This window comes from Sturnus vulgaris, unplaced genomic scaffold (assembly GCF_052056855.1).
Source record: "Sturnus vulgaris isolate bStuVul1 unplaced genomic scaffold, bStuVul1.hap1 Scaffold_195, whole genome shotgun sequence".
Taxonomy (NCBI): domain Eukaryota; kingdom Metazoa; phylum Chordata; class Aves; order Passeriformes; family Sturnidae; genus Sturnus; species Sturnus vulgaris.
Window position 1 is genome coordinate 13,185,858 of NW_028276170.1, and position 25,272 is coordinate 13,211,129.

At 53.0% G+C, this 25,272-nt stretch overlaps 1 protein-coding gene across 1 annotated transcript in view; it reads left to right on the forward strand.

Annotated features, from left to right (window-relative positions):
* The window catches only part of LOC148218095 (uncharacterized), a 261,533-nt gene that overhangs the window by 161,956 nt on the left and 74,305 nt on the right, over positions 1-25,272 (forward strand). Inside the window, 1 exon segment of the mRNA XM_088158050.1 lies at positions 18,517-18,671. Coding sequence (XP_088014176.1) covers positions 18,517-18,671 — 155 coding nt within the window.

A 25,272-nucleotide genomic window follows, 5' to 3' on the forward strand; every position in this document is an offset into this window, starting at 1 on the left:
ATGTAATGAAGGATGATGGCCTCCCCTCTCTGGGCACGCACCTGGGACAGCAATGAGGCCACATACCACTGGCAGATGGAGGGACTACATTTTAATCCCTGGGGCAAAACTCTCCAGTGGTAGCGCTTCATTGGGGCCTCTCGATTGATGGTAGGAACCGAGAAGGCAAACCGTGGGGCATCCTCTGGGTGTAGGGGAATATGGAAGAAGCAGTCCTTCATGTCTAGAACAGCCAATTGCCAATCTCTGGGAAGCATTGTTGGAGAAGGCATTCCAGGTTGGAGAGACCCCATGTCTTCAATTACTTTGTTTATTTCCCGGAGGTCGTGGAGCAGCCTCCACTTGTCTTTCCCTGGTTTCTTTATCACAAAAATCGGGAAATTCCACGCACTTGTGGTCTCTTCTATGTGGCCTTTAGCCAATTGTTCCTCCACAAGCTCCTCAAGCGCCCTGAGCTTCTCCTTACTCATCGGCCACTGTGCTACCCACTTTGGGGTATCATCTAGCCATTTCAACTTTTGGGTAGGGCGCCCCACAGTGGCCGCTTCTAAAAATCCCGAGGAGTTTTAGGAATAATCAATTTCACCCCCCACTGGGACATGGTGTCTCTCCCCCATAGAAGGCATTTATAATCTGTAACAAATGGACGGATGCTAGCCAATTTTCCATCCGGCCCCTCAATTTGTACGATGCTTTTTGATATTTTTGCCAATTTGATTCCTCCTACACCCTGGATTCTGCCTGCCACAGGCTGAAGTTCCCAATGTGACGGCCACATCCTTTCGGGTATGATAGTCACATCAGCACCCGTGTCCAGTACCCCCTCCACATGGAGGTGATCTGATCCACAGGTTAGGTTGCACGCCAGAGAGGGCTTGTCCTCACCCACCACTTCTGCCCAGTAGACTTCAGGTGATTTTCCATCTACTGGGACCTCCTGTGGAACAGGAATGGCCTGGGCAAGGATTTGTCCCTCAGCCAGGTAATATGGTGGTAGAGGACATCGTGCCAAGAGAATGAGGCCAGTTATGCTTCCCTTGATGGTCATGGGAACCACCTCAATCTCTAGGGGTGTGTGTGCTGTGTCACCGACCACAAAGTACTCACTGTCCAGTTTCATGTGGTTTAACGTCACGTCCTGTGTACTGTTAGGTAAGTCCACTGTTATGACTGTCCAATCAGGTGACCTGAAATGAAAACCTCTGGTAGTCACAAGCCTAAAACGGCCTAGTGGCTTCCAAACCTTGTTAACTGAACCTTTGATATTTTCATTGACATACATCCCCACACCCTCTATCCCATCCTCCCCCTTTTTGTTTATGAAGAGACAGTCTTTTGCAAGTGTGGAGCCCGCAGTATTTATAGCCGAGCGCGCTATGGTGTTAATGGCGGGTACGCGCTGTAAAGCTAGTTTTTTTGTTTGTTGGTTTTCTTCTGTTTCTGGTTGTGTGGACAGTCCCTGGCGAAGTGTCCTGGCTGCTTGCACTGGAAGCAGATGATGTGCTGCAGTTGCTCTGGTGTCATTGGTTGCTTCTTGGCTTCTGGTGTTACAGCTGCCATGGTCCTTGGGTGTGCCAGTCCTGGATTTCTTTCGTGTCCACTGAACAGTTCTGCTTTTCTGGCGCAGGCTTCCATCATCTGTGCTAAGCTAGGTGCTGGCTCCAGGGGAAGGCCAAGGATAACCCTACGGCAGGTTTCATTAGCATTCCTCTGAGCCATTTCTTTAATTAATTCAGCTTGTAATACTGGATCAGACACTTGTCTTTCTACTTGTGTACGAAGGCGGTCCACAAACTGTAAGAAACTCTCAGAAGTAAACTGTTTAATGTTAATATAACTGCCTTTAGTATCTACTCTTGGTAATTGATTAAAGGCTTTTTCTGCAGCATTGCATATTTTATCTAGGACAGACTTAGATAGTACTCTGGTTTGATTTTCAGGGCAATGCCAATCTTTCTCCCCACATAGGTGTTCATATGTCATATCATTATTATCAGCATCCTGTGCATTATCTGAGCTTTTTAAAAGCTCTTGTAAAAGCACTTTTAAAGATCTTTTCCACAGGCTTTCCCATAGATCATATTCGGAAGGAGTTAACAGACACCGGAAAAGCTCTTTGATATCATATGGAACCATTTCGTTTGAATTAAAAGTGGCTCTCATCATGCCTTTAAAGATTTCACTATTCCTACCAAATTCTCTTTGTACTTTACAAATTTCTTTTTTATCTTGGTAGGACAAAGGCTGATAACTTCTTTTTCCGTTTCTCTTACCAAGATAAACTACAGGAGCAACTGATGGTACATACTCTTTCTCCTGGTGCTGACTTTCAGGTTTAGGCACCCCCCCCCCACCCGGCCCGGGAGGCCGCCCACCCCCCCCACCACGGGAGCATCATCCATCCCCCAGGGGCTGTGAGCTGATCCCTCCCCACCCCCACCCCCACCGGCACTGAACCCAGCAGGGGCTACATTGCCCTCCCCCACCCCGCAGCAGCTTGGAGGGAAGGAATGTGAAACCGGAGAGGGGGAGGGGTGGTGGAATCCAGGGTTGCAACACCTGTGGGCGGGGTCGCCAGGTACCAGGCAGGACAGGGTCTTGGAGGGGGGAGGGGGCGGTGGAGCCGAGGGCAGGGATGAGTTATGGGAGGGGACAGGCTTAGGGGCAGGGACCAGAGGGTAAAGGGGGTTGCGGGATGAAGGAGGAGACACGTGGCTGTCACCATATCGGCCCCCCCCCACTCCCTGGACCGCATGTCCAGTGCTATCTGGGACCCCAATCCTGACCTGTCCAGATACGGCCACGTGTTCGTGGCCTGGAGGGGAAGGGGACAAGGAAGGAGAGCTGATAATTTTAGAAAAATCGTCAGAACCGGGATACTGGGGAGGATTTGGGGTTTCAGCACAGTTACAGCCGTGCTGAGCATGCTGCATTTCCAAGGGAGACCCAAGGGTGCTTTCCAGGTTATGGTTATAGGGATTTTTGGAAAGGGAAGGTGAGTTTGAATCATTTTGCTGCTGCTGTCTGTTGTTTTCTGTCTGAATTAAAACTTTCCGAATTTGTAAGAATATCGGAAGGAATACAGAGGCAGTTTTATCTCCATTTTCTACTTTTAAAGTTAATAAATCCCCTATTTCATCCCAAAATGAAATCGAATTTATATTTTGCAATTCAAGGTCCGATATTTCAACAGACAGCCAGCTGGCAAAACGGGCTAGTTTTTTATTAGATATTAAAACATTTCCTGAACTTAGTATTTCTTTGAGTTGTTTTGTTATACTCTTTTGTAAGGCAGATTGCTGTATCCCCATAGTGTTAGCAATTTGCACTATATCTACCCCACTACAGTTAAAACACAGGAAAGGAGTTAGTTGTTAAGACATGCTAGGTACACTACGGTTTTCAGGCTTTACTAGATGCGGAACCGATGTTAATTTCGCCGTTTTTTGTCAGCAAAACCTATGTGTGGCGCCCGCGCCGCTGTAGGGACCACCCCCGCGCCGCAAACACCCGTAAAAACCGTAAAAACGCAAAAAAACCCCCCTGTGCCGCAGCTTTGAAACCGATCAAAGCTGCCTGCCTGCTGCGCCGCGCCTGGGGTGGCCGCGTCCAGCCCCCCCCCAGCCCCCGCGCCGCACCACGTGGCCGAGGGCTTCCAAGCTGCGCGCACGCTGCAAACATGCCCACACCGCCTGTCCTCCCGAGAACGGCTCCGGGCCGGCAAAATGCCACCGGTGAGACCCCCCGCGGAGCTCCGGGAACTACCCGCCGGAAAGGGACGCTTAACTCACCTTTTCTCTTGCAGGCAGACACGTCTGTGTACACGGTAGTGGATCCACATCCTGAACCGACCTGTCTGGGACTGACAGGCTGCCGGTTCGTGCTGAAAAGTCTTCGAACTGCACAAAATGCAGCTTAAAGAAATTTTAGCTAGTTGATCAGCTCCTATGCTGGTCGAATCCCGAAATTAGGGATCACAGCGAAACGTGGGTGCTTTAAAGAAACCACGCACGTGGAGCGCCAACTGTAACGGCTTTTTCCTCGGCCTAATACAGAGTCTTTCACCCTCCTCCGGTCTAGCTCAGGTGTTAGGGTGATATTCCTCTGGGCCTTAGCCACAGAGACATAGATAAGATATTAAAAGAGGCTCTTTCCCCTGATAAAGTTATAGGTTTATTTCTCGTGGGTAGTGAGTGAAAAGGGAAGGGAAAAGAGCGGGGGAAGAGAGAGAAAAGAGGGGGAAGAACAGGGTAAAAGCGTGGGGGGGGAAAAGAGAACGGGGGAAGAGAAAAAAGGGGGGAAAAAGGAAGAGCGGGATAAGAGATCTGGGGGAAAAAGGAGATGCGGGAAAAGAGAGGGGGGAAAAAAGAGAGAACGGGATAAGAGAGCGAGGTCAGCGGGTCCTGACCTTTTCTAGGGTCTGGAAAGGGGGGGCGGGGAGGAATTGGATCCAAGCCAGCTCTGTGTGGCCAGGAGGGGAGAGGGACCAAGATACAGGGCACAGCAGGGGTCACGGAATGTACCATTTACAATGTATCTAGGGAACACAACAGGAACTGGGGGGAAGTTTGGTCTCCCCCAATCTTTACTAGGACTGGGGACACCCCAGTGACATCTCATGTTCTCTCCACAGTGAGGTGGTGCCATTGCTGTTGGCGATGTGAGTATCCTGAATTCTTCTGCTGAACCAGAGCCTCCCCTGTCATGGCCATGACCCTCCAGGCCATCCCAGTGCACCCCAGTGCGTGCCTGTACACCCCAGAGCTTCCCAAGGCTGCCCCTTCCCCAGGGTCCCCATTGTATTCCCACCCATCTCAGTGCACCCCAGGCACTCCAAAGATCCCCATGCCCAGTCCAATTCCTCTCCTCTTTCCCTCCACTCCCTTCCCTTTCTCATTCTCCATGACAGTATCCCCAAATCCCCCTCCTGGACTCCCAAAGCCCCTCCCAAACCCAACAATTTTGGTCCTCTGCCCCTGCTTTCCCCTGCCCCCACCCACCTCCCACTTCAGCCCCCATGTCCCCCACTGGAATTCCTGCCTCCCCACCTGCATTCCCCCATTCCCATCCCTTCCACTCCCCCAGCCCCATCCCCTGGGTCCCCAAAGTTCCCCCAGTTCAGTGTCTTTGGGGCCCTCACATCCCACTCCATCCCCTCCTCCTTGGAAGCCCCAAGTTCCCCTCGCTCTCCTCGTCTCCATCCCCACCGTGGTCCCTGCAGGAACAGGGATCGGGTGAAACTGCCTGGAGTGGGACTGGGGGGAGCAGAAGGGATTTTTCCCCCTCAGACTGGGGACAGCCACAGGGCGTGGGGACACCTGTGACTCTTGAATTCCCACAAGGACCATTCCAGACTAAACCTTTGCTCTCCATCTGCAGACAGTCATAGGAGGAGCTGCAGGTGGATGCATTGTGGTAAGTCCTGGAATTGGGGCACCAGTGTGGGAACTGGGGGCCAGTTGGGTCCCCCCGTGCCTTGCTGGGACTGGGGACACCCCGGTGACCAGTGACATCTCCCCGTCTCTCTGCAGAAGAAGAACGGCGTCCAACGAGTGAAGAGGTCTGAGGTGGGTACCCGCAGTTCTGCTGGGCCCAGAGCTTCCCCTGTCCTCGTCATCACCCCCAGTGCACCCCAGCACACCCCACTGTGCCCCAGTACACCCCAGCCTGCCCCAGTATCTCCCAACCAGCCCCAGTATCCCCCAGTGTGGCTCTAACCCCCCCTTTCTCCCTAGCCCCTCGTGGCTGAGCAGGTGGAGCTTCTGCGGGAGTGATGCCTGGCTGCCCCTCTGGATGCCCTGGTGAGAAATCTTGGGGGATTCCAGCCCCACAAAAGATCCTCGGGGACCAGGGCAGATTCTTGAGCCCTCTGGGGTGGGCAGAGCTTGGGAAAGTCAGAGGGACATGGAGGGGGCTGTCCCTGATCCATGTGCTGGGGTTCGGTGGACAGAGCTGTCCCCAAGGCTTCCCTTGCACTGGGGGACTCTAGGGACACCCAGTGTCCCTGTGGAGCAGCAAGGGCTCTGGGAGGTTTTGGGATATTCCAGGGTGAGGGGCTCTGGGAGCCCCATGGATGTCAGGAGCCAAGTCCAGTCCCAGGTGTATTCGGGGCTCCAAATCCCTTCTCCTGCTGCAGGTCCCTGCAAAGAGAGGGGTGGGAACAAGGTCCCTCTCGTGTCCCAGTGGACACAGGTGTCAGAAAGGGGTTCTTGCCTTTCCTTAGAAAATACCTGTCTTTCAAACCAAGACAAGGTGACATTGGCCCGATGCCAGGCACCCACCAGAGCCACTCTGACCCTACCCCTCGAGCTGCAAGGGAAGAGAAAGTTTAACCAGTAGCTCCAGGAGCAGATTAAGACAGGACGAGCAAACACAGCAAACAGCAAAACGGATGTCACAGACATAGCCTGGGCTCAGCAAGGGAATTTATTACCAACCAAATCATAGCAATAGAAGGAAAAGAGACAGAAATCTCTCAAACCCCTTCCCCCTCACCCAACGGGGATAACCAGGAACACAGATCACCAGGGCTCTGCCCAACGGGGGTCACTGGGGATCATCCAACACCGATCCTCCCATGGGGGATGGAGCTGGAACAGATCACAAAGCTCTTCCCACACTCGGGACACTCACAGGGCTTCCCTCAGTGGTGACTCCGTTGGTGTTGGGTCAAGTTGCACCTCTGTGAGAAGCTCTTCCCACACTCAGGACACTCGTAGGGCCTCTCCCCAGTGTGGATGCGCCGGTGCCTGATGAGGGTGAAGTTGTGCTTGAATCCCTTCCCGCAGTCGGGGCAGCGGAAGGGCCTCTCCTCTGTGTGAATCCGCTCATGTAGGAGGAGATTGGAGCTGGTCTGAAACCTCTTCCCACACTTGGGACACTCATAGGGCCTCTCCCCGGTGTGGATGCGCTGGTGTTTTCTCAGGTCAGAGCTCCATCCAAAGCTCTTCCCACATTCCAAGCAGCTGTAGGGCCGTTCCCCAGTGTGGATCACCTGGTGCTGGATCAGGTTGGAGCTGTTGCTGAAGCCCTTCCCACATTCCCCACACTCGTAGGGCTTCTCCCCAGTGTGGATCCTCTGGTGTAGGATCAGCTGGGACCTGTAGCTGAAACTCTTCCCACATTCCAAGCACTTGTGGGGCTTCTCCCCTCCAGGAGGCTTCTCCACCAGCTCTGAGCTCTGCCTGGATCTCCGGCCGCCTTCCCGGCTCAGGGAGGGTCTTTCCTCCTCGCAGCTCCCTGGGCTGGGTTTGCAGCCCCTCCTCGTGAGAGATCTCCGCGGCTTTTCTGCCTCCTCCATCCCTGCACACCTGAGGAATGAAAATTCCTGGTTTAGGGGGAAATAACAAGAAGAGAGCTCCATAAACTGGGTGTTCCTCCTTGCCCAAGTTCATCTCTGGAAGTCATTGAGCATCTTGTGTCTGTAATAACCTCCCAAACACCAAGATTCCCACCCAAAATCCTCCAAACTTTAAGACACGGATCAAAAACACCCCAAATATCAAGCTTCAGCCAAAATCCCCTCCAAAATTGTGCTGGTTTGAAAGCAAAACCAGTGAGAGTCTCCAAGTCATAAATACAATTTGATAGGAAAAAAGATAAGAGAAAAATAATACATGAAATAGTAGAAAAGAAAACAACTGACAGAATCAGAATACAACCTGACACCCCGCTAGTTTTGATGGTGGTAGCAGTCCAGATGAAGTGGTCTTGTTGTAGTAGTGATGCTGTAGAAAGGTCTGGTAGCTCTTGTCCTCTGGAAACCAGTGGGTAAGGGCTGCCTTGGTGTTCCAAATCTCAGATTTTATCTAGGTAGGAAAGGCTTGGCTCCTCCCCCTGGCTGGAGCATCTCCCAATGGGATGATGGAATTTTATCAGTCATGCAGTGGCACTCAATGGCCCATTAACAGAAGATATCTTCCTGGAGGAAGGATGGGTTGTGGAAAAGATAAAGAACATTGCCCTACCTGGTTTTAACAGATGGCCCATTAGCAGAGGATATCTCCCACACAGATAAGGATCATTGCTCCACCTGTTTTTTTCCCCCAGTCTTTGTTCTTTTGTTTCTTCCCAGGACCTCTCACTGGTTACTTCATGTTTGCTGCTGATTTCTTCTCCCTTTTGAAGATGAAAATGGTAAAAGTGTCTTTGACCTGCCTTGCTGGATATTGTGAAGAGGAACAGTCATCTACTGCAAGTGGAAGTGTCACAGGTGGAGCAGAGTTCTGTGAGTGCTGTATCAAACCAGACCTCGTCAGACCTGCCAGAACAACTGGTCCATGCTGCCCTTCACTGCTCTGCCTGTTCCCCACTGTTTCATGCCACAGTAATTTAACTGCTGTTAATTGGGTGTGTGTTTCACTCGAGCCAGTCCAGCAGAACCAGCAGAAAGCAGCCCCAGAATGAATGGGGCTCTGCAGAGGAGCCCCAGACTATTCATCAGCCTGCCCACAGAACTGGCTCCAACTCTGAACCCTTGTGACCACACTCTGAAGAAGACACACTTCTGATATTTCTGAGGCACTTATGACTGAGGCACTGCACGTGCTTGTGCAGGGAAGGATCCCAAAGTTCTTTCTGTCAGGAAAATTAATCCACAAACACCAGAGGTTTATGTCCAAAAAGGAGACAGAGGAGTCCTTTTTGATTTATTCAAATAAAGGGAGAGGCCATGGGACTCCCTCGGAATCTCTCAAATTTTTGGAGGACGCAGCCTCCTTTTTATCCTATTTTCCCAGCCGCATTTCCCTCTCTCTTTCCCCTTTGGCTGAGGTACTTGAGAGGCACAGACTTCTCGGAACGCCTGATACCTGAAGTTCCCCTCTAATGTATAACCCTCCCTTTTAATTTTTACTTCTTATAGAATTCATAGTTTCCCCCCGTTGCTTCTTTCATCTTTCAATATCCAATTTGATTTATCAGCAGCCCTACAGTTTGTTTGTAAAGGCAAATATCTCTTTCCATTCATCAATCAGTGGAATCCATCCCATTGTTTCTTTTATCTCTCAGTGCTAGCCTTATCTACAGGCAGATCCACAGCTCATTTGTAAAGGACAAATTCAACATTCCTCTCAACCCCTCCTCTTTTATTTTTTAATAATTGTCTTTACACACTTTAGCTCTCATTGACTTAATTTCTTGTTCCTGAGTCTTTTTTGGTTTTGTAATTATTTGGAGTGACATCAATTTCTGTCCTTTTGTAACCATCTCTGGATCAGTAGGCGTGGCTATTACCTGCATCCCTTTGATCACATGTTGAATAAGTTGTACTAAGCAAGGGATCATGCATGGTAGAAAGATTAGAGTTGCTACAGCACATAAGAGGAAAAAAAGTAGTTGTTTAACTTATAGTCCACCAGGTAGCCAAGAAAACATGTCCCATTCCCATCCTTTTCATCTTTGGACTGGCACATGAGCTAATTTTTTAAATTCATTTTGCAATTTGTTTCACCACTTTTCCATTGTCATCTATTTGCCTTATTTTAGGCAATAAGTGTCTTTTACAGAAGAATGAAGCAGCCATGGACTTCCTTCCTCATCCCAAAATCCTGTTCCATTACGGACCTCACTCAGGGTGCTAATCTACTATTGAGGTTTTACTGGGCTGGCCACCCATGGCCCGTTTTCAGATTCTCCTGGCCCTCCACAGACCCAACAATTGCTAAGGTTAAAGGTTTTTGCTACTTCTTCTCCTAAGGTCAAAAAAATATTTTCCCATTCTTGGCCCCAACCTAACTGATAATATAAAGGGAACATTATTAAGAGAAACATTCTGATTGTGTAATCTAATTTCCTAACTTAATTTTTACTTTCACGTTGTCTTCCACACCGCTTGTGGCGAGTGAAGGCACAGAAAGAGCTTAACATAAAGAAAACAATGACAGCAAGGGTTGGCCCCCAGTGCCTGGAGATCTGAGAGGAGGGATGCCCACACAGACTATTTCAGCAGGCACTCTGTGGGTGGGCACACGAGGCTTCCCCCGATGTCGACGCCCTGGCTGCTGCTCCAGTCCCCTCCTGCCGAGTGTCAGTCGCGGCTTCCCGTCCTTCTCCTCCAGCTGAGATGTCCAAATCTCTGGGGCTGCAGAGACCTTGACCCGAGTGTGATGGGTCCAGCCGTGTTCAGCTGTCTTGACGGCTGTGTCTGTGCTCAGCAACACCTGGAAAGGTCCACGCCACTTGGCCACCAGTGGTGCTTCTTCCCACTCCTTAACCAGGACCCAGTGTCCCGGTTGGATGTTGTGAACAGCAAAGTCCAAAGGCAGGGTCTGTGCCAGCTGAGCTTCCTGTCGAAGAGATTTCACAAGAGACAGTATCCGAGCCACATATTGTTTTAAATACACATCACTTATCTCTATCCCCCCACTAGGCTGAGAATTACAAGGGTAAGGAATTCCAAACATCAATTCAAAGGGAGATAATTGAATATCTCCCCTGGGTCTGGCTCTTATCCTTGCTAAAGCCAGGGGTAGGAGCTGTACCCACGGCATTTTAGTTTCTATCACCAGCTTCAGGAGATGTTTCTTTATTTCTCCATTCATCCTCTCAACCTGACCCGAACTCTGTGGATGCCAGGGGGTATGGAGGTTCCACTGTATCCCTAAAGCAGTCATAACTCCTTGAAGAATTTTTCCTGTAAAATGAGTTCCCCTATCTGAATCTATTGCTTCCACTATCCCATATCTTGGAATTATTTGTTCCAAAAATACTTTAACAACTGATCCTGTAGTTGCTGAAACAGTTGGAAATGCTTCTGGCCACCCGGTTAATTGACATACTATTACCAGAATATATTTAAATCTTGCCACTCGAGGCATTTCAGTAAAATCCACCTGGCATCTCTGGAAGGGACGTACTGCCCAACGCCTCCCTCCCCTGGCCAGAACAACTTTGTTGTTGGTTTTAGCACAAGTCAAACAACCTTCAATAGCTCGCTTTGCCAGGCTAAAGAGACCAACAGCAGTGTTCATTTCGAGGAAGGCTTCTGCCAGTCCTCGGGAGCCCCAATGACTCCCTTCATGAAGTTGTTTTAACAATTGTAAGGCTAGAGCTTTTGGTATGCACTGCTTACCATCCCTTGTAAACCAATTATTTTCTTCTTTCCTCTGCAGTTTAATAAACCTCTTTTTTTCCCCATAGTTTTCCAAATGCATGTAATACCCTATATGCATATTTAGAATCAGTAAATATATTTACTGTCTTGTCCTGGTATAATTCACAGGCTCTCACAAGCGCGTACAGCTCTGCTGTCTGAGCTGACCAGGTGTGTGGTAACCTCCCCCCTTCCCTTAATTGCTTCCCATTCACGATAGAGTATCCTGTAAATCGTTTATCTTCTACCACCTTGGAGGACCCATGAATGAACACATTCTCTCCCTCAGCCCAGGGAATATCCCGTAAATCTTCCCTAGCCCGTGTCTGGAGTTCTATAACCTGGACAAAATCATGGATTTCTTCCTGGCCCCCCTTTTCTCTAGGGCCATTTAAATAAGAGGCTGGATTAAAAATTTCCCCACCTTTAAATTCTAAATCCTCCTGTTCCATTAAACAAGATTCATACTGTAATAATCGAGCACTCGTCATCCACTTAGAGGCTCTCTCAGTTAACAAAGCTTTAATCTCATGTGGGACTTTAACAATGAGATGCCCTCCCCTTGTCAGCTTTCGGGCCTCAGCCACCATCAGAGCTGTGGCTGCACAGTTCTGCAGACAATGGGGCCGCCTCTGGCCACCGGGTCTAACAACTTAGAAAAACAGGCAACAGGCCTCCGTGTTCCCCCATGCTCTTGTACCAAAATTCCTTTAGCATGACCCTGTTTGACATCCACATATAGTTGAAAATTTTTTCTTTTTTTCTTGCATCTGGAAGAGCTAAGACTAGGGCATTAACCAATTTGTCCCTGGGGCTGCCCATACTTCCTAATTTATTTCAGCATAAGCCTTCTCAGACATTTTACACAAAGATATCACAGTTTCGGACTCCGTGTCACTTTTTTACAATGCTAATTTACATTCCCATTCTAGCCATCAAATCTCTTCCCAGTAAATTACAATCACAATTAGGAACAAACAAGAATTCATGCACTTCAAATCTGTCCCCCACATCTATTAACAGCGGTTGAATAAAATGCACTCGCTCATCCTTCCCGCTTACTCCTTGAATAACCAAGGATCTTTTTGACAATTTCCCCCCCTTAGGTATAAAATTTAAGGTGGACCGAGAGGCCCCCCCCCGTGTCTACCAGAAAACACACCTCCTCTCGATCCGGATCCACCTTAAAAGTTATCAAGGGCTCCTGAGTGGTGGGTCCTTGGTATAATAGGAGCCCCTGACACCCCTAACAATCCATTTCCATTATCCTCTGGACTTCCTCCTCCTCAGCGTCCAGTTGTTTCTGCGGACACTCGTTTTTCCAATGCCCTTCTGCCCTGCAGACAGCACACTAGTTCTTCCCCAGCCGCTGTTTGGGTCGGCTGTCCCCTGCCGAGGAGGGAATCCCTCTGCCACTTCCTTGTGGCCAACCCCGTCCCCTCTGTCCCTGGGGACCCCTTGGACCCTGTGGTTTATTCCTCCGGGGCTGCAAAAACTCTGCCATCATCCTTGCTTTAGTTTCTGCCTTTTCCTCATCCCTTCTTACATATATCTGCTGTGTTTTTCTAACCAATTCCTCTAGAGGCTTATTTTGCTACTTTTCTTCTTTCTGTACTTCTTTCCGTATATCAGGCCAGGCTTTAGTAACAAATTGTACTTTAAGCAATGTGTTGAAGGCTGGCCCTTCAGGATCCATCCCCCCGTGCTTCCTCAAGGCATCCCTAATCCTCTCCAACCAATGAGGGCTTTCCTGTTTCTCCTGTTCTAACGACAGAGCCTTAGCTATGTTGTTAGTTCTGGGAGCCGCTGACTTGATTGCCCTGATCAAATAAGCACGGCAATCACGGTGAGCCAGACTGGCCTGGTTATTTGGGTCCCACTGGGGTCTGCCTGGGGGATGGCATCACCCACCGTAGGTGCATTGGGTCCAGCCCCCCCTGCTGCTTGTGGGTGTTCATCCTCCCACAGCTGCCGAGCTTTCTGCAAAATCATTCGTTTCTCTGATGACCCAAACAAAATTCCCAAAATAAAATCCCAATCCTTCCATGTATAATCCGCATTTCCCAAATATTCCTCTATCTTTTCCCCCACCCCTATGGGATCATCCAAATATGGGGGTAATTCTTTTTTTAACCCTCTTATATCCTGGGTAGTGAGTGGTACAATTACAAACCCAAATCCTCCCCCTTGACCCCCCAAAGGAACTTGACAGAGTGGCATCTGGTGTACCCCTGTCTCTTGGGGGGCTTCTGATGCCCTAAACTGAGTTCCTCTTCTAGTTCTGGGGGGTGATACAACATGCTGCTCCCCCTACACCATCATCCTTCTCAGGTGAGGCTGTAGGAATAACATTTCCCTGATCCCCTTGCTCTGAAAGTTGAGGATACAGACGACCTGCAGCTGGCTCTGGGTAAACTGGCAACGGTGGAGGACAAGACGGGGGAAGGAGCTGAAAAACATCCCAATCCTCACCACTTTCCTCTTCTCCTTTTTTTCTTAACACATAAATTTCTCTTGTTCCTTGTCTGACCCATATTAATCCACATTCCCTTTCAATCCATCCTTTCCAATTCTCCTCTAAATACCTCCACAAAATTCGACACAAATGAATTTTATCTGTTCCATAAGTGGCCATATAAGTCCCCTTGCCAACTTATACTCTGGCCACACAAAATAATAATATTTTCCATCATTTCCATAGTTACTTCTGGGTGAATATACAATCTATCCCAAGACCTCAGCATTCTCCCCAAGGGACTCTCCGGGGGTATTATGGGATCGTCATCCCTTTTTCCGGGGCCCCTTCCCGGCTTCACCCTTCCAACCCTCTCTGGGTGCCCCGTTTTACCTGTGATACCCTCCATGGATGCCCTCTCAGGTTCACCTGTGCTACCCTCCATGGGTGCCCTCTCAGGTTCACCTGTGCTACCCTCCATGGGTGCCCTCCCAGGTTTGCTCCCCGAAGATCCCATTTTACTCACCGGTGAGATTTTCAGTGGTCCTTCCCTGCGGACTCTTCACGGACCCCCCTGGTCCGCCACTCGTCTGTCTCCTGGACAGTCTCGGGAACCCAATGGATCGCCCGGTACCGGCCAGCACCAAGGGGAGCTGATCACCCAAACTGGGTGAGGCGCCTTCAGCTCCACTCGCTGCCCCGGACGGTGGAAAGATCCCGGACGAGCCCCCAAAATTGTCAGGAAAATTAATCCACAAACACCAGAGGTTTATGTCCAAAAAGGAGACAGAGGAATCCTTTTTGCTTTATTCGAATAAAGGGAGAGGCCATGGGACATTCCCCTGGCATCTCTCAAATTTTTGGAGGACGCAGCCTCCTTTTTATCCTATTTTCCCGGCCGCATTTCCCTCTCTCTTTCCCCATTGGCTGAAGTACTTGAGAGGCACAGACTTCTCGGAACGCCTGATACCTGAAATTCCCCTCTAATGTATAACCCTCCCTCTTCCTTTTTATTTTTTATATAATTCATAGTTTCCCCTCCCCCCTTGCTTCTTTCATCTTTTGATATCCAATTTGATTTATCAGCAGCCTTACAGTTTGTTTGTAAAGGCAAACATCTTTTTCCATTCATCAATCAGTGGAATCCATCCCATTGTTTCTTTTATCTCTCAGTGCTTAACCGTATCTACAGGCAGATCCAGAGCTCATTTTTAAAGACAAATTCAACATTCCTCTCAGCCCAGAGGAGAATCTAGCACAAAATATTCTCCCTGTCTACTGCATGACAAGAAATATTCAGGGGAAAATACAGTGGCATCTGAGGCTTGTGGAACTCCCAGAATACTGAGCCTGCAGAGGAGGCAAACAGTCCTGGATGTGCCTGAGGGGACTTCTCCTCACAGACTCCTCTCAAAGTGTGTCACTTCAGCAGGGGAAGGCTTTCAAACCTTTGCCTTTCCTTGCTCCTGTGCTAAAATTTAAGGCTCCTCCTGAGAAAATACTGACCTACAAACAATTCTCCATTCCTCAACAAAGCTACTCAGGTGCTCAACTTAAGAAAGAGCAAAACAAAAGGTATTCAGTAATTTCCCATCAAGGCCTATTTGCAGAGAAACCCCATCATATGGGACCGAATATTTATTAACACCAGTTCACTCAAAAGAAACCCAACCCTGTATTAAGCAGCGTTTTAAACGAACTTGAATTCTTTTTCCTCACATATCAACTGGACTGGTTTGTTCCTTTTTTGCCCTAGAGAGAATATTAGAACGATTTGATCTTGACAGGACTCCTTGGGTGGCCCCCAGCGCTGGCTCCTCACCACGCCTTGCCTGGGCTGTTAACGCAGCCTGTCAGCACCACCTGACTTTGGCAGCCTGTTCAGGCCTCGGGCACGGCTGGTGCCACGGTCCCCTCTGGTGCCACGGTCCCCTCTGTCTCCTGGCGTGTCCCTGCTGCTGGAGGAGCCCTGCTCGTGCTGCTGCCTGCGTTCAACAATGCCGGTCCTGCTCCCCAGGCAAAGAGAGACCAAAATCACTGCTTTGGGCAGCTCGTTTGAACGAGTTGAACACTTACTCATCTCTAACACAGACCTCTTAACATCCACACACACAACACCAGGAAGTCACCTCATCTACAGAGGTCAGGAGCCTGAGCGAACAGAAGGTCAGCATTGAAGCACATCGAGTTTTTTAATTAGTGGAAGCACTCACACGTTCACAAGCCTTACTTGTCAAACTGGATTGTGCGATGCTATCGTCTTGCTTGTGTCAGAGAGAAAGCAGGGACAAATTAGCTAAGGAAGAAACCCACACTTGGGGCTCGGGCTTGGCAGACAAAGGGAGCAGGGCGGCACCTGCCCGCTTTGCCCGAGTCCCTGCTCGTGCCGGACAAAGGCGGACGCGGCTCCGTGCGGGGCGAGTCGGGCGCTCCGTGCCGGGGCCGGGGCCGGGGCCGAGCGCTCGGGCGGGCGGCGCTCAGGATGCTCGGGCAGCGCCGCGGGCCGGGCGGGCGCGATGGAGCCGCCTGAGGGCTGGGACCCCTCCGGGCGGCCGGCCCGGCGCACGCAGTGGCTGCTCAGCGCCCTCGCCCACCGCTACGGGCTGGAGCGCAGCGTGGAGAACGAGATGGTCGTGCTGGCCAGCGGCCCGGAGCAGTCCCTGCAGGAGATCTTCCAGCAGCGGGACTGCGCCGGGCCGGGCCGCATCCCCGGCGAGGAGTCCCGCACGCTGTGCCGGGCGCTGGCGCCGGAGGAGGCGGCGGAGCCCGAGGAGTGCGCGGGGCTGTGGGACGGGCTCTAGGCCGAGCTCACCTTCCGCCAGCTCCACGCGCGGCTCTGCGGCCACTTCAGCACCCGCGCGGGGCCGCGGCTGCCGCTGGGCCGGGAGGGCGAGCACATCGAGAGCCACATCCGCCCGCGCAGCCCCCGCCGAGCCCGAGCGGCGGCCGCCGGGGCCCTGCTCCCGAGAGCGCTGCGAGGAGATGGTGGCGCTGGAGCGGGCCGAGGAGCGCATGGCCGAGCTGCAGCAGGAGAAGGGCAGCCTGCGGCAGCTGCTGGAGGACGTGCGGGCCGCCCTGCAGAGCAGCGATGCGCGGTGCCCGGCGCTGCGGCTGAGTCCGGGCCGGCTTCTGCACCGCGCTCCCGGCGGCGGCTCGGGTGGCCCCGAGCGCTTCAGGAGAGATGCTGCTCTCGGAAAGTCAGTGTTTAGAACCCCTCCACCTCCGCACTGAGACCGAAGTTGCTCGTTCATCCTCGGCATTAACTTTCCAGCAAAGTTTAGTTACAAGGGAGGCTTTTAGGAGAAATGTATGGCATCGGTGTGCCATTAAATATGTTTGTGATGAGCACTGTTCAAAGTGTAGGGGAGTTCAGCTTAACAAACCCACGTGTACAATGCTGCTGCTGCTTCTCCTGCACGTGCAGTCAGGATGTGCTGATAGCAGATGCTGGGTATGCACTGCTGCAGGGTTTTTCCTGAAGTAAGAAAGAACTTTGGGATTCTTCCCTGCACAAGCACGTGCAGTGCCTCAGTCATAAGTGCCTCAGAAATATCAGAAGTGTGTCTTCGTCAGAGTGTGGTCATAAGGGCTCAGAGTTGGAGCCAGTTCTGCAGGCAGGCTGATGAATAGTCTGGGGCTCCTCTGCAGAGCCCCATTCATTCTGGGGCTGCTTTCTGCTGGTTCTGCTGGACTGGCTCGAGTGAAACACACACCCAATTAACAGCAGTTAAATTACTGTGGCATGAAACAGTGGGGAACAGGCAGAGCAGTGAAGGGCAGCATGGACCAGTTGTTCTGGCAGGTCTGACGAGGTCTGGTTTGATACAGCACTCACAGAACTCTGCTCCACCTGTGACACTTCCACTTGCAGTAGATGACTGTTCCTCTTCACAATATCCAGCAAGGCAGGTCAAAGACACTTTTACCATTTTCATCCTCAAAAGGGAGAAGAAATCAGCAGCAAACATTAAGTAACTAGTCGGAGGTCCTGGGAAGAAACAAAAGAACAAAGAGTGGTGGATAAAAACAGATGGAACAGTGATCCTTATCTCTGTGGGAGATATCCTCTGGTAATGGGCCATCTGTTAAAACCAGCTGGGGCAGTGTTCTTTATCTTTTCCACAACCCATCCTTCCTCCAGGGAGATATCTTCTGTTAATGGGCCATTGAGTGCCACTGCATGACTGATAAAATTCCATCATCCCATTGGGAGATGCTCCAGCCAGGGGGAGGAGCCAAGCCTTTCCTACCTAGATAAAATCTGAGATTGGGAACACCAAGGCAGTCCTTACCCACTGGTTTCCAGAGGACAAGAGCTACCAGACCTTTCTACAGCATCACTACTTCAACAAGACCACTTCATCGGGACTGCTACCACCACCCTAACTAGCGGGGTGTCAGGTTGTATTCTGATTCTGTCAGTTGTTTTCTTTTGTACTATGGCATGGATTTTATTTCTCCAATCTTTTTTCCTATAGAATTGTATTTCTGACTGATTCTCTTATTGGTTTTGCTCTCAAACCAGCACATGTCTGGAGGGGATTTTGGCTGAAGCTTTTTATTTGGGGAGTTTTGATCCGTGTGTTAAAGTTTGGAGGATTTGAAGCAGGAATCTTGGTGTTTGGGAGGTTATTACAGACACAAGATGCTCAATGACTACCAGAGATGAACTTGGGCAAGCAGGAACACCCAGTTTATGGAGCTCTCTTCTTGTTATTTCCCCCTAAACCAGGAATTTTCATTCCTCAGGTGTGCGGGGATGGAGCAAGCAGAAAAGCCCCAGAGATCTCTCAGGACGAGGAGGGACTGCAAACCCAGCCCAGGGAGCTGCGAGGAGGAAAGACCCTCCCTGAGCCGGGAAGGCGGCCGGAGATCCAGGCAGAGCTCAGAGCTGGTGGAGAAGCCTCATGGAGGGGAGAAGCCCCACAAGTGCTTGGAATGTGGGAAGGGTTTCAGCCGGAGGTCTGAGCTGATCCGGCACCAGAGGATCCACACTGGGGAAAAGCCCTACGAGTGTGAGGAATGTGGGAATGGATTCAGAGACAGCTTCCATCTGATCCGGCACCAGGTGGTCCACACAGGGGAACGGCCCTACACCTGCTTGGAATGTGGGAAGAGCTTTCAGTCGAGCACCAACCTGAGAAGACACCAGCGCATCCACACTGGGGAGAGGTCCTACGAGTGTCCCAAATGTGGGAAGAGGTTTTATACAAGCTCCCATGTCCTCCTACATGAGCGGATTCACACAGAGGAGAGGCCCTTCCGCTGCCCCGACTGCGGGAAGGGATTCAAACGGAACTCCCACCTCACTGTCCACCGGCGCATCCACACTGGGGAGAGGCCCTACGAGTGTCCTGAGTGTGGGAAGAGCTTCTCACAGATCTCTCACTTGTCCAAACACCAACGGAGGCAGCACTAAGGGAAGCCCTGTGAGTGCCCCGAGTGTGGGAAGAGCTTCGTGCTCTGCTCCAGCTCCATCCCCCATGGGAGGATTGGATGATCCACAGTGACCCCCGTTGGGCAGAGCCCTGGTGATCCGTGGTCCTGGTGATCCCCGTTGGGTGGGGGGAAGGGGTTGGAGAGATTTTTCTGCTCTGGGAGTGGACAGGGAATGGAATGGCTGGGGACTGAGAGGAATTGGGAGGGACTCTGGTGACACTGGGAGGGACTGTGAGGACACTGGGAGAGACTGGGATGGACTGGGAGATCCACTGGAGTCACTTGGGGTGAGGGTGCAGGAAGCCCCGGGGATGGGCACAAGAAGGGCTGACGTGTCTCGGGTGATTCCCAGGGAGGTTTTGAGGGGCTCCAGGGTCATTCCCAGGGCAGGGCTCGAGGGGACACGCTCTGCCCCACACTCACCTCTGCGCTCCACGAGGAACGGGCTGGACAACTCGTAGTTGTGCCGGCAGTGCCTGTCCACCGCAGCCCGTCTGTACTCCATCCATTGCGGGTCGCTGTTCCAGTGCCTGGCAGCCTTGTCCCCAAAGGAGGTGTCCCCACGTGCAGCCCCACATCGCTGCCCAAGTGCAGGAACTGCTCCCGGTTGGAGATGTTCCTCTCCACGAACCTCAGCCAGTCGGTGCCGTGAATGAAGTGACACTCGGACTAAACCATCTCCTGGAACAGCGCTGTGTGTGCAGGACACAGGTCCGGGGGTGTCCCCCCAGCAGCCCCCCAGCAGCCCACAGTAGCCAAGAGCTCCGGGTCCCCGCCACACGCCCCATGGCCAGCACTGGGCAGGGTCTGACACTTCCCCCTGTTGGAACCCTGGAAACTGAGGGGTTTGGGCTTTCTCTGCTGACAGGCACTGACCCCCAGGAAAACACTGCTTTTGACCTGAGCCTGTGAAGAAGCTTTCCAGAATTGACTGATAGAACTGGGATCACTGGTGTGTTGTTGTAATAGAAATGTGCAGTGTCACATAGAGGAAAAATAAAATTTGTGATTTTAGAATGTAGTAATATATATTAAATAAGATGGAGATTTTAGGGCGGAGGTTTCTTTCTTCTTCACTCTCTTCATGGCTCTAGGTGGTACTTTTGTAATTAGATAGAAAATTCCCCATTGCAGGTCACGGGTGATTGGTTCTTGGGCTATTATGGTGTCTTTTTTTAATTGGACTCATTGGCCCTTAAAAAGCCTTGTAGAGAGAGGTACATCGCCATCTTTAGCCTGTTAGCTGTAAGTGCTGTAGAACTCACTGTTATATAGATAAGAATTAATAAACATCTGAGTCCGAACACGAAATTCCGTCTCTCGAGCATTTAATCCTGACTCTGGAACAACAAAAAAGAAGATAAAACGCGATACCCCCCTCCCCAAATTCTCCTGGCGGGGGGCACTGGGGGCGGGGCGTGGGTGGAGTCCAGGTGAGGAGCTCTGGGCGCTCTGGGACTGCCTGAGGAGTCATCAGCGCCGCGCGCTCTGATTGGCTCAATTATTTTGGTGCCTTCTCTGATTGGCTGAGGAGAGGCCCGGGAGTTGAGAGGAGGAGCAGGAGAGATCCTGCCCCAGGCTAGCGGTGGAAGAACATCCAATTAACAAGGCATGCAGATCATTTCCCAGCGGTGCCCACACTCCTGTAGGAACTAAATGCACCGAGGATCTCACGAGGGTCACCAACTCTCTGGCGGCCAAATCCAGCCCTGCGCTCCCTGCGGGTGCGGGCACTCTGGGAAGGGCTCAGCTGCGGGTCAGATGGCCGGAGAGTGGCTTGGTGGTCACCTCGTGTGTGAGGCAGTGATGGGCTGGGGAGATGCGTGGCCACTGCACATAATCACTTCCAAGCTAAAATCATTCCAGGAAGGAGTAACAGCTTCTGACAGAGACCAAGTGTTGCCACCAGGTGCTCCTGCCAACAGCCGCCTGCAGAAAGGAGCACACACACCAATGCACGCGGGCTTTGGCTGTCCTCTGGCAGAGAAGTCCCCAGGGGACACAGGTCTCTGTGGCAGGAGCAGGCACCAGCATTGGCAGGCCTTGGGGGCGGCAGGTCTCCTTTGGCAGGGACTCTGCCACACCTGCTGATTTCACTGCTCCCAGGACTCAGAGCAGCATTCGTGCCCTGGGCCATACGTCCCGTGTCTGTGTCACACTCCTGTGTGTGTGACGGCCACCCAGCACCGGGTCTTGTCCCAGAGAGGCCCTGGCAGCTGCTGTGGAAGGCCCCGATGCCCTTCCTGCTGCAGCTGCATTGGCAACCGTGGGGGCTCCTTCTGCTGCCCTGAGCAGGCAGAGCAGAGGAGCATTTGCTTGTTGTTTGAGCCATTCCTAAAATTCCTGTTGGGCTGTCCTCGAACCTTGGGGGAACGTCTTCCTTGCAAGCTGGGCTACTTTGGGGGGGTGGGGGTGTCCCCAGGGCACGTGGAGGTGTGTCCTAGGGCTCTTTGTGACACAGTGCACCGTGGTCACCGTGCAATAGGAAAGGGACAGAGCGTACAAGGGTGACCCTTTGTGACACGTTGTGACATAGGTGCTGGCGGTGACACGGCCACACCACAGTGCTCGGTGCACTCGTCAGGACAGGACGGAGAGAGCGGTGCTGTGAGGAGCCCCCACACAGCCAGCTTGTTCCTTACTGACCCGGAGCTTTTCCAAAGCGTTTCCTCTGCAGGTGGCCTCGAGGACAGACTGCAGGACACGGTGTCCTGTAGCCTTCCCAAGGCTTCTCTGTTGCAGCTGCCTACAAGGCACAACTTGCCCATCTGGAGCTTTTCCAAGACATCTCTCCTGCAAGCAGTCCCAACTCCATACAGTGACATGGAGCAGACACCACCCAGAGTGCCCAAGATGGCCTGGGTGAAGGAGGAGGAGGAGGCTGCAGCTCTCTCAGCACAGCAGCCTGAAGAGCTGGAGCAGATCCAGCTGCTGCAGGAGGGTGAGTAGCAGAGCTGGGTCACAGAGCTGGTGCCTGCAGCCAGCTTAGCCCCATCCCATCCCATCCCATCCCATCCCATCCCATCCCATCCCATCCCATCCCATCCCATCCCATCCCATCCCATCCCATCCCATCCCATCCAACATGCCCATGGATAGGACAGAAGAGGGGCTGGGGCTGACCGCCCAGACAGCCACACCCCATCCCTGGAGCATCCCAGGGCTGTCCCTGCCTGGGAATGCAGGGCTGGCCTGTGTTCTCCGGCCTCTCCCACAGCCCCTCAGCCCTGGCTGCGCTCGCTCTTTGCCAGGTGCCGCCATGGACCCGACACAAGAGCAGGACCCTGCCCGTGGCCGCTTCCGCAGAACAGCGCAGGTACTGCAGCCATCCCCACCTGGGCTGGGCCTGCTGTCACTGCTCAGCCCAGCACCATGCTTGGAGCACTCCATGGATTCTCCCTCTCTTCCTGCCCTTCTCCTGCAGATGATCTATGAATTCATCATGTGCATTTGGCGGGAAGAGACCACCGGTGTGGGCACTGGGCTCTTGGCAAACTTTCACCTCTTCACTGCTGAGACCGGGGCTGCCATGCTGGATTTGCTTGTGGAGAAGGGTGTCTCCAATCCAAAGCAAGTAAGCAGCCTGTGGCCAGGGCTTGATCACCCCAGGAATTGTGTGACACCTCAAGCCAGCTCTGCTGGGTTCCTTCAGTCTTTGAGGCCCAGCCCAATAGGGTGGGAAGGGCAGCACTTCTCAGGGGAAGCTGGGGAACCTGCTGCTTGGGCAGGTGTCCAAGTCTCCCCGGGCCTTCTGCAGGTGCCAGCCATGGTGAGGTACATCCACAAGTGGCTCACGGCCAACGAGTCTGCTGGGCACAGGCTGGACAAGGCCCTTCTGGAGCTGACCAGGGAATACCCCTGCGATGTGCTGATGACTCTCTTGCGCTGGGCCCCATCGGGTGACAGGTACGGCAGCCCCACCTGCCTTGAGGGTTTAGGGTTCCCCGGCCCGTTACCCTCTAGAGCCTGTCCCAGGTGACTGCCGGACAGGGGGACAGTTCCAGGAGCCTCTGGCTCCTCCGTTTGCCAGTGCTGCCATGTCAGCCCCTGAGCGTGCTGCCACGCTCCCTCCCTGCCCCTCAAGATGCCTGCACCCCCGTGGGCTGGCTGGGTGCTGCCAGCGAGGGCCAGTGGGCAGAGGCAGGGCTGACGGCCAGCGCGGGCCCCTGCAGCAGCCCAGGCCACAGTGCTGTGGCCCAGACCCCCCTGACACAGAGCTCTGACCCCACAGAGCTGCTACGGCCATGTGGGGAGTGATCATGTCCTCCACTGGGACTGCGGAGCCGGCGCTGCAGATACTCCTCAATGTGCTGAACGCCTGGCCAGTGGACAGTGTGTACACCTCCGATGGGGACAGCACAGGAGTCTTTGCCCTGGCTGTGAGTTCCTGCAACTGACCTTGGCTTGCCCCTAGGCCACCTCTCCAGCAGCTAGCTCTCTGTCCTCCCCCCAGCTGCATCTCTCTGCCTCAGGCACTGGGCTGAAACCTGCCTTAGGGCAAAGGTTCAGGGGCACCAGGCTGGGTGACCCCGTGCGGTGTCTCCCCCGGCCTCTCCCTGGCATGCTCGGGCCCTGCCACACGGATGTCTTGGCACTGAGTGTTGTCTCTGGGTGGTTCATTTTTTGCAGGCAACCGTGACACTGTGGAGAGTCTTCAACCTGACCTGGTGCCCACCTATAGTGTTGGAGTATTTTCCCCGTCTCTTTCTGTGTCTGCTCTTCCAAGTTTACATCAGCGCACTGGATACGCCAGAGGAGGTTGATACCTTCTGGAAGGGGTGCCAGGAGCAACTGGGCCTTGCCACCAACCCCCAAAGGTGCTCCATCCCAGTCCTCCCAGTCTCCCCATCCCTTCCAAGGCAAGAGCCAGGGCTGCCAGCATGACCTGGGCTTTGCTCTGCACACAGGTTTGCAGTGCAGACCCTGAAGGTCCTGCTCTGCCGAGTGCACTGTGAGCGTGTTGTGGTAGCCATGGAAGGCAAGGCTGGCTGGGACACGCTGCTCTGTACTGACACCCACCACTATGCAGTGGGACTCCTGGCCAGGTGAGACCCCCTTCTCCCTGCTGCCCCCGGCACTTGTGCCCAGGGTGCTCCACACAGTTCCCATGGGCATGGGTGAGAGGGCTTTGTCACAAAGAGACGGACGAGCAGACTGGAAAAGGCTGGCAGAGGAGGGTGCCCGGGAACAGCCGCCTCCCAAAGCGCCCACGGGGTGCTTGGGAAAAGACCAGATCTCCGTGGGTCACTCCTGGGAGAGCTTTGCCCTCTCGGCTCAGGGGCAATGATTCCTTTTCCCCCCACCAGGGAGATGCGCTGTGTCTCCATGATCTGGTGTTGCAGCTTCATCTCCTGCCTCTTGGAGCTCCTCAGCCAAGACATTTCAGACTGGCAGCTGCCTGCCATGGCGTTCCTTGTGGAGGTGAGCCCCATGGGCAGCACAGCTGAGCTGCCTCCCACCTCTCTGCCCTCTCACAGCCGCAGCTGCCTGGGACGGTGCCCGTGCCCTGTGCTGCTGCCTTGGCTCAGGCCTGTGCAGTTCTGAGCTCCTGCCAGATGGGCACCCCGGTCACTGCTTTGTGCCTTTCAGGTCCTGGACCTCCTGGACATCAAAGAATGGGGTGACAGCGTCCTGGAGATCATGGCAAGGCGCCTGCAGAGCACGTCCAGGGAGATGCGTCGCCTGGTGCTCAGAGGCCTCGTGCAGCTCAGCAAGGACCCCTCGATGGTGAGAAGACAGCAGCGGCTGAAGCTGTGCTGGCAGCGTGGGGCTGGGGAAAGCAGCCCCTTGGGCTTGGCTGGCCTTTGGGAGCTGTGGCAGCTGCTCCCAGCTCTCCTGCGTTGCTGTTCAGCTGCCCGAGTGCTTCAGGACAGCCCTTCGGCCCCTGGGCTCCACGGCAGCAGCAGCAGCGTGGGCTTGCCCTGCCTTGTCTTCCATGCAGAACATTAGAATGTACAGCCTGACAGAAAGCCTTGTGGACCTGTTGCGGGATGCAGATGAAGACATCGTTGAGATGACCGTCGTGGTGCTCAGCTTTCTGCTCTCGCACAGACACCTCGCAATACCCAGCCCCATCGCCCTGCGGCTGGCTGGCGCGCTCTGGCCACTGCTGGACAACGTAAGGCTCTGTGTCCCCAGCCACGGCCACTGGGTGCTGCCCCCAAGTGTGGGGCCCCGTGGATTTTTGGGCCTGTGCACAGAGGGGCCTGGAGCAGCTGATGTGGAGGGCTTTTGCTTCCTTTCCAACAGGACAACCGCCATGTGCAGCTGCTCTCCATTCGCCTCT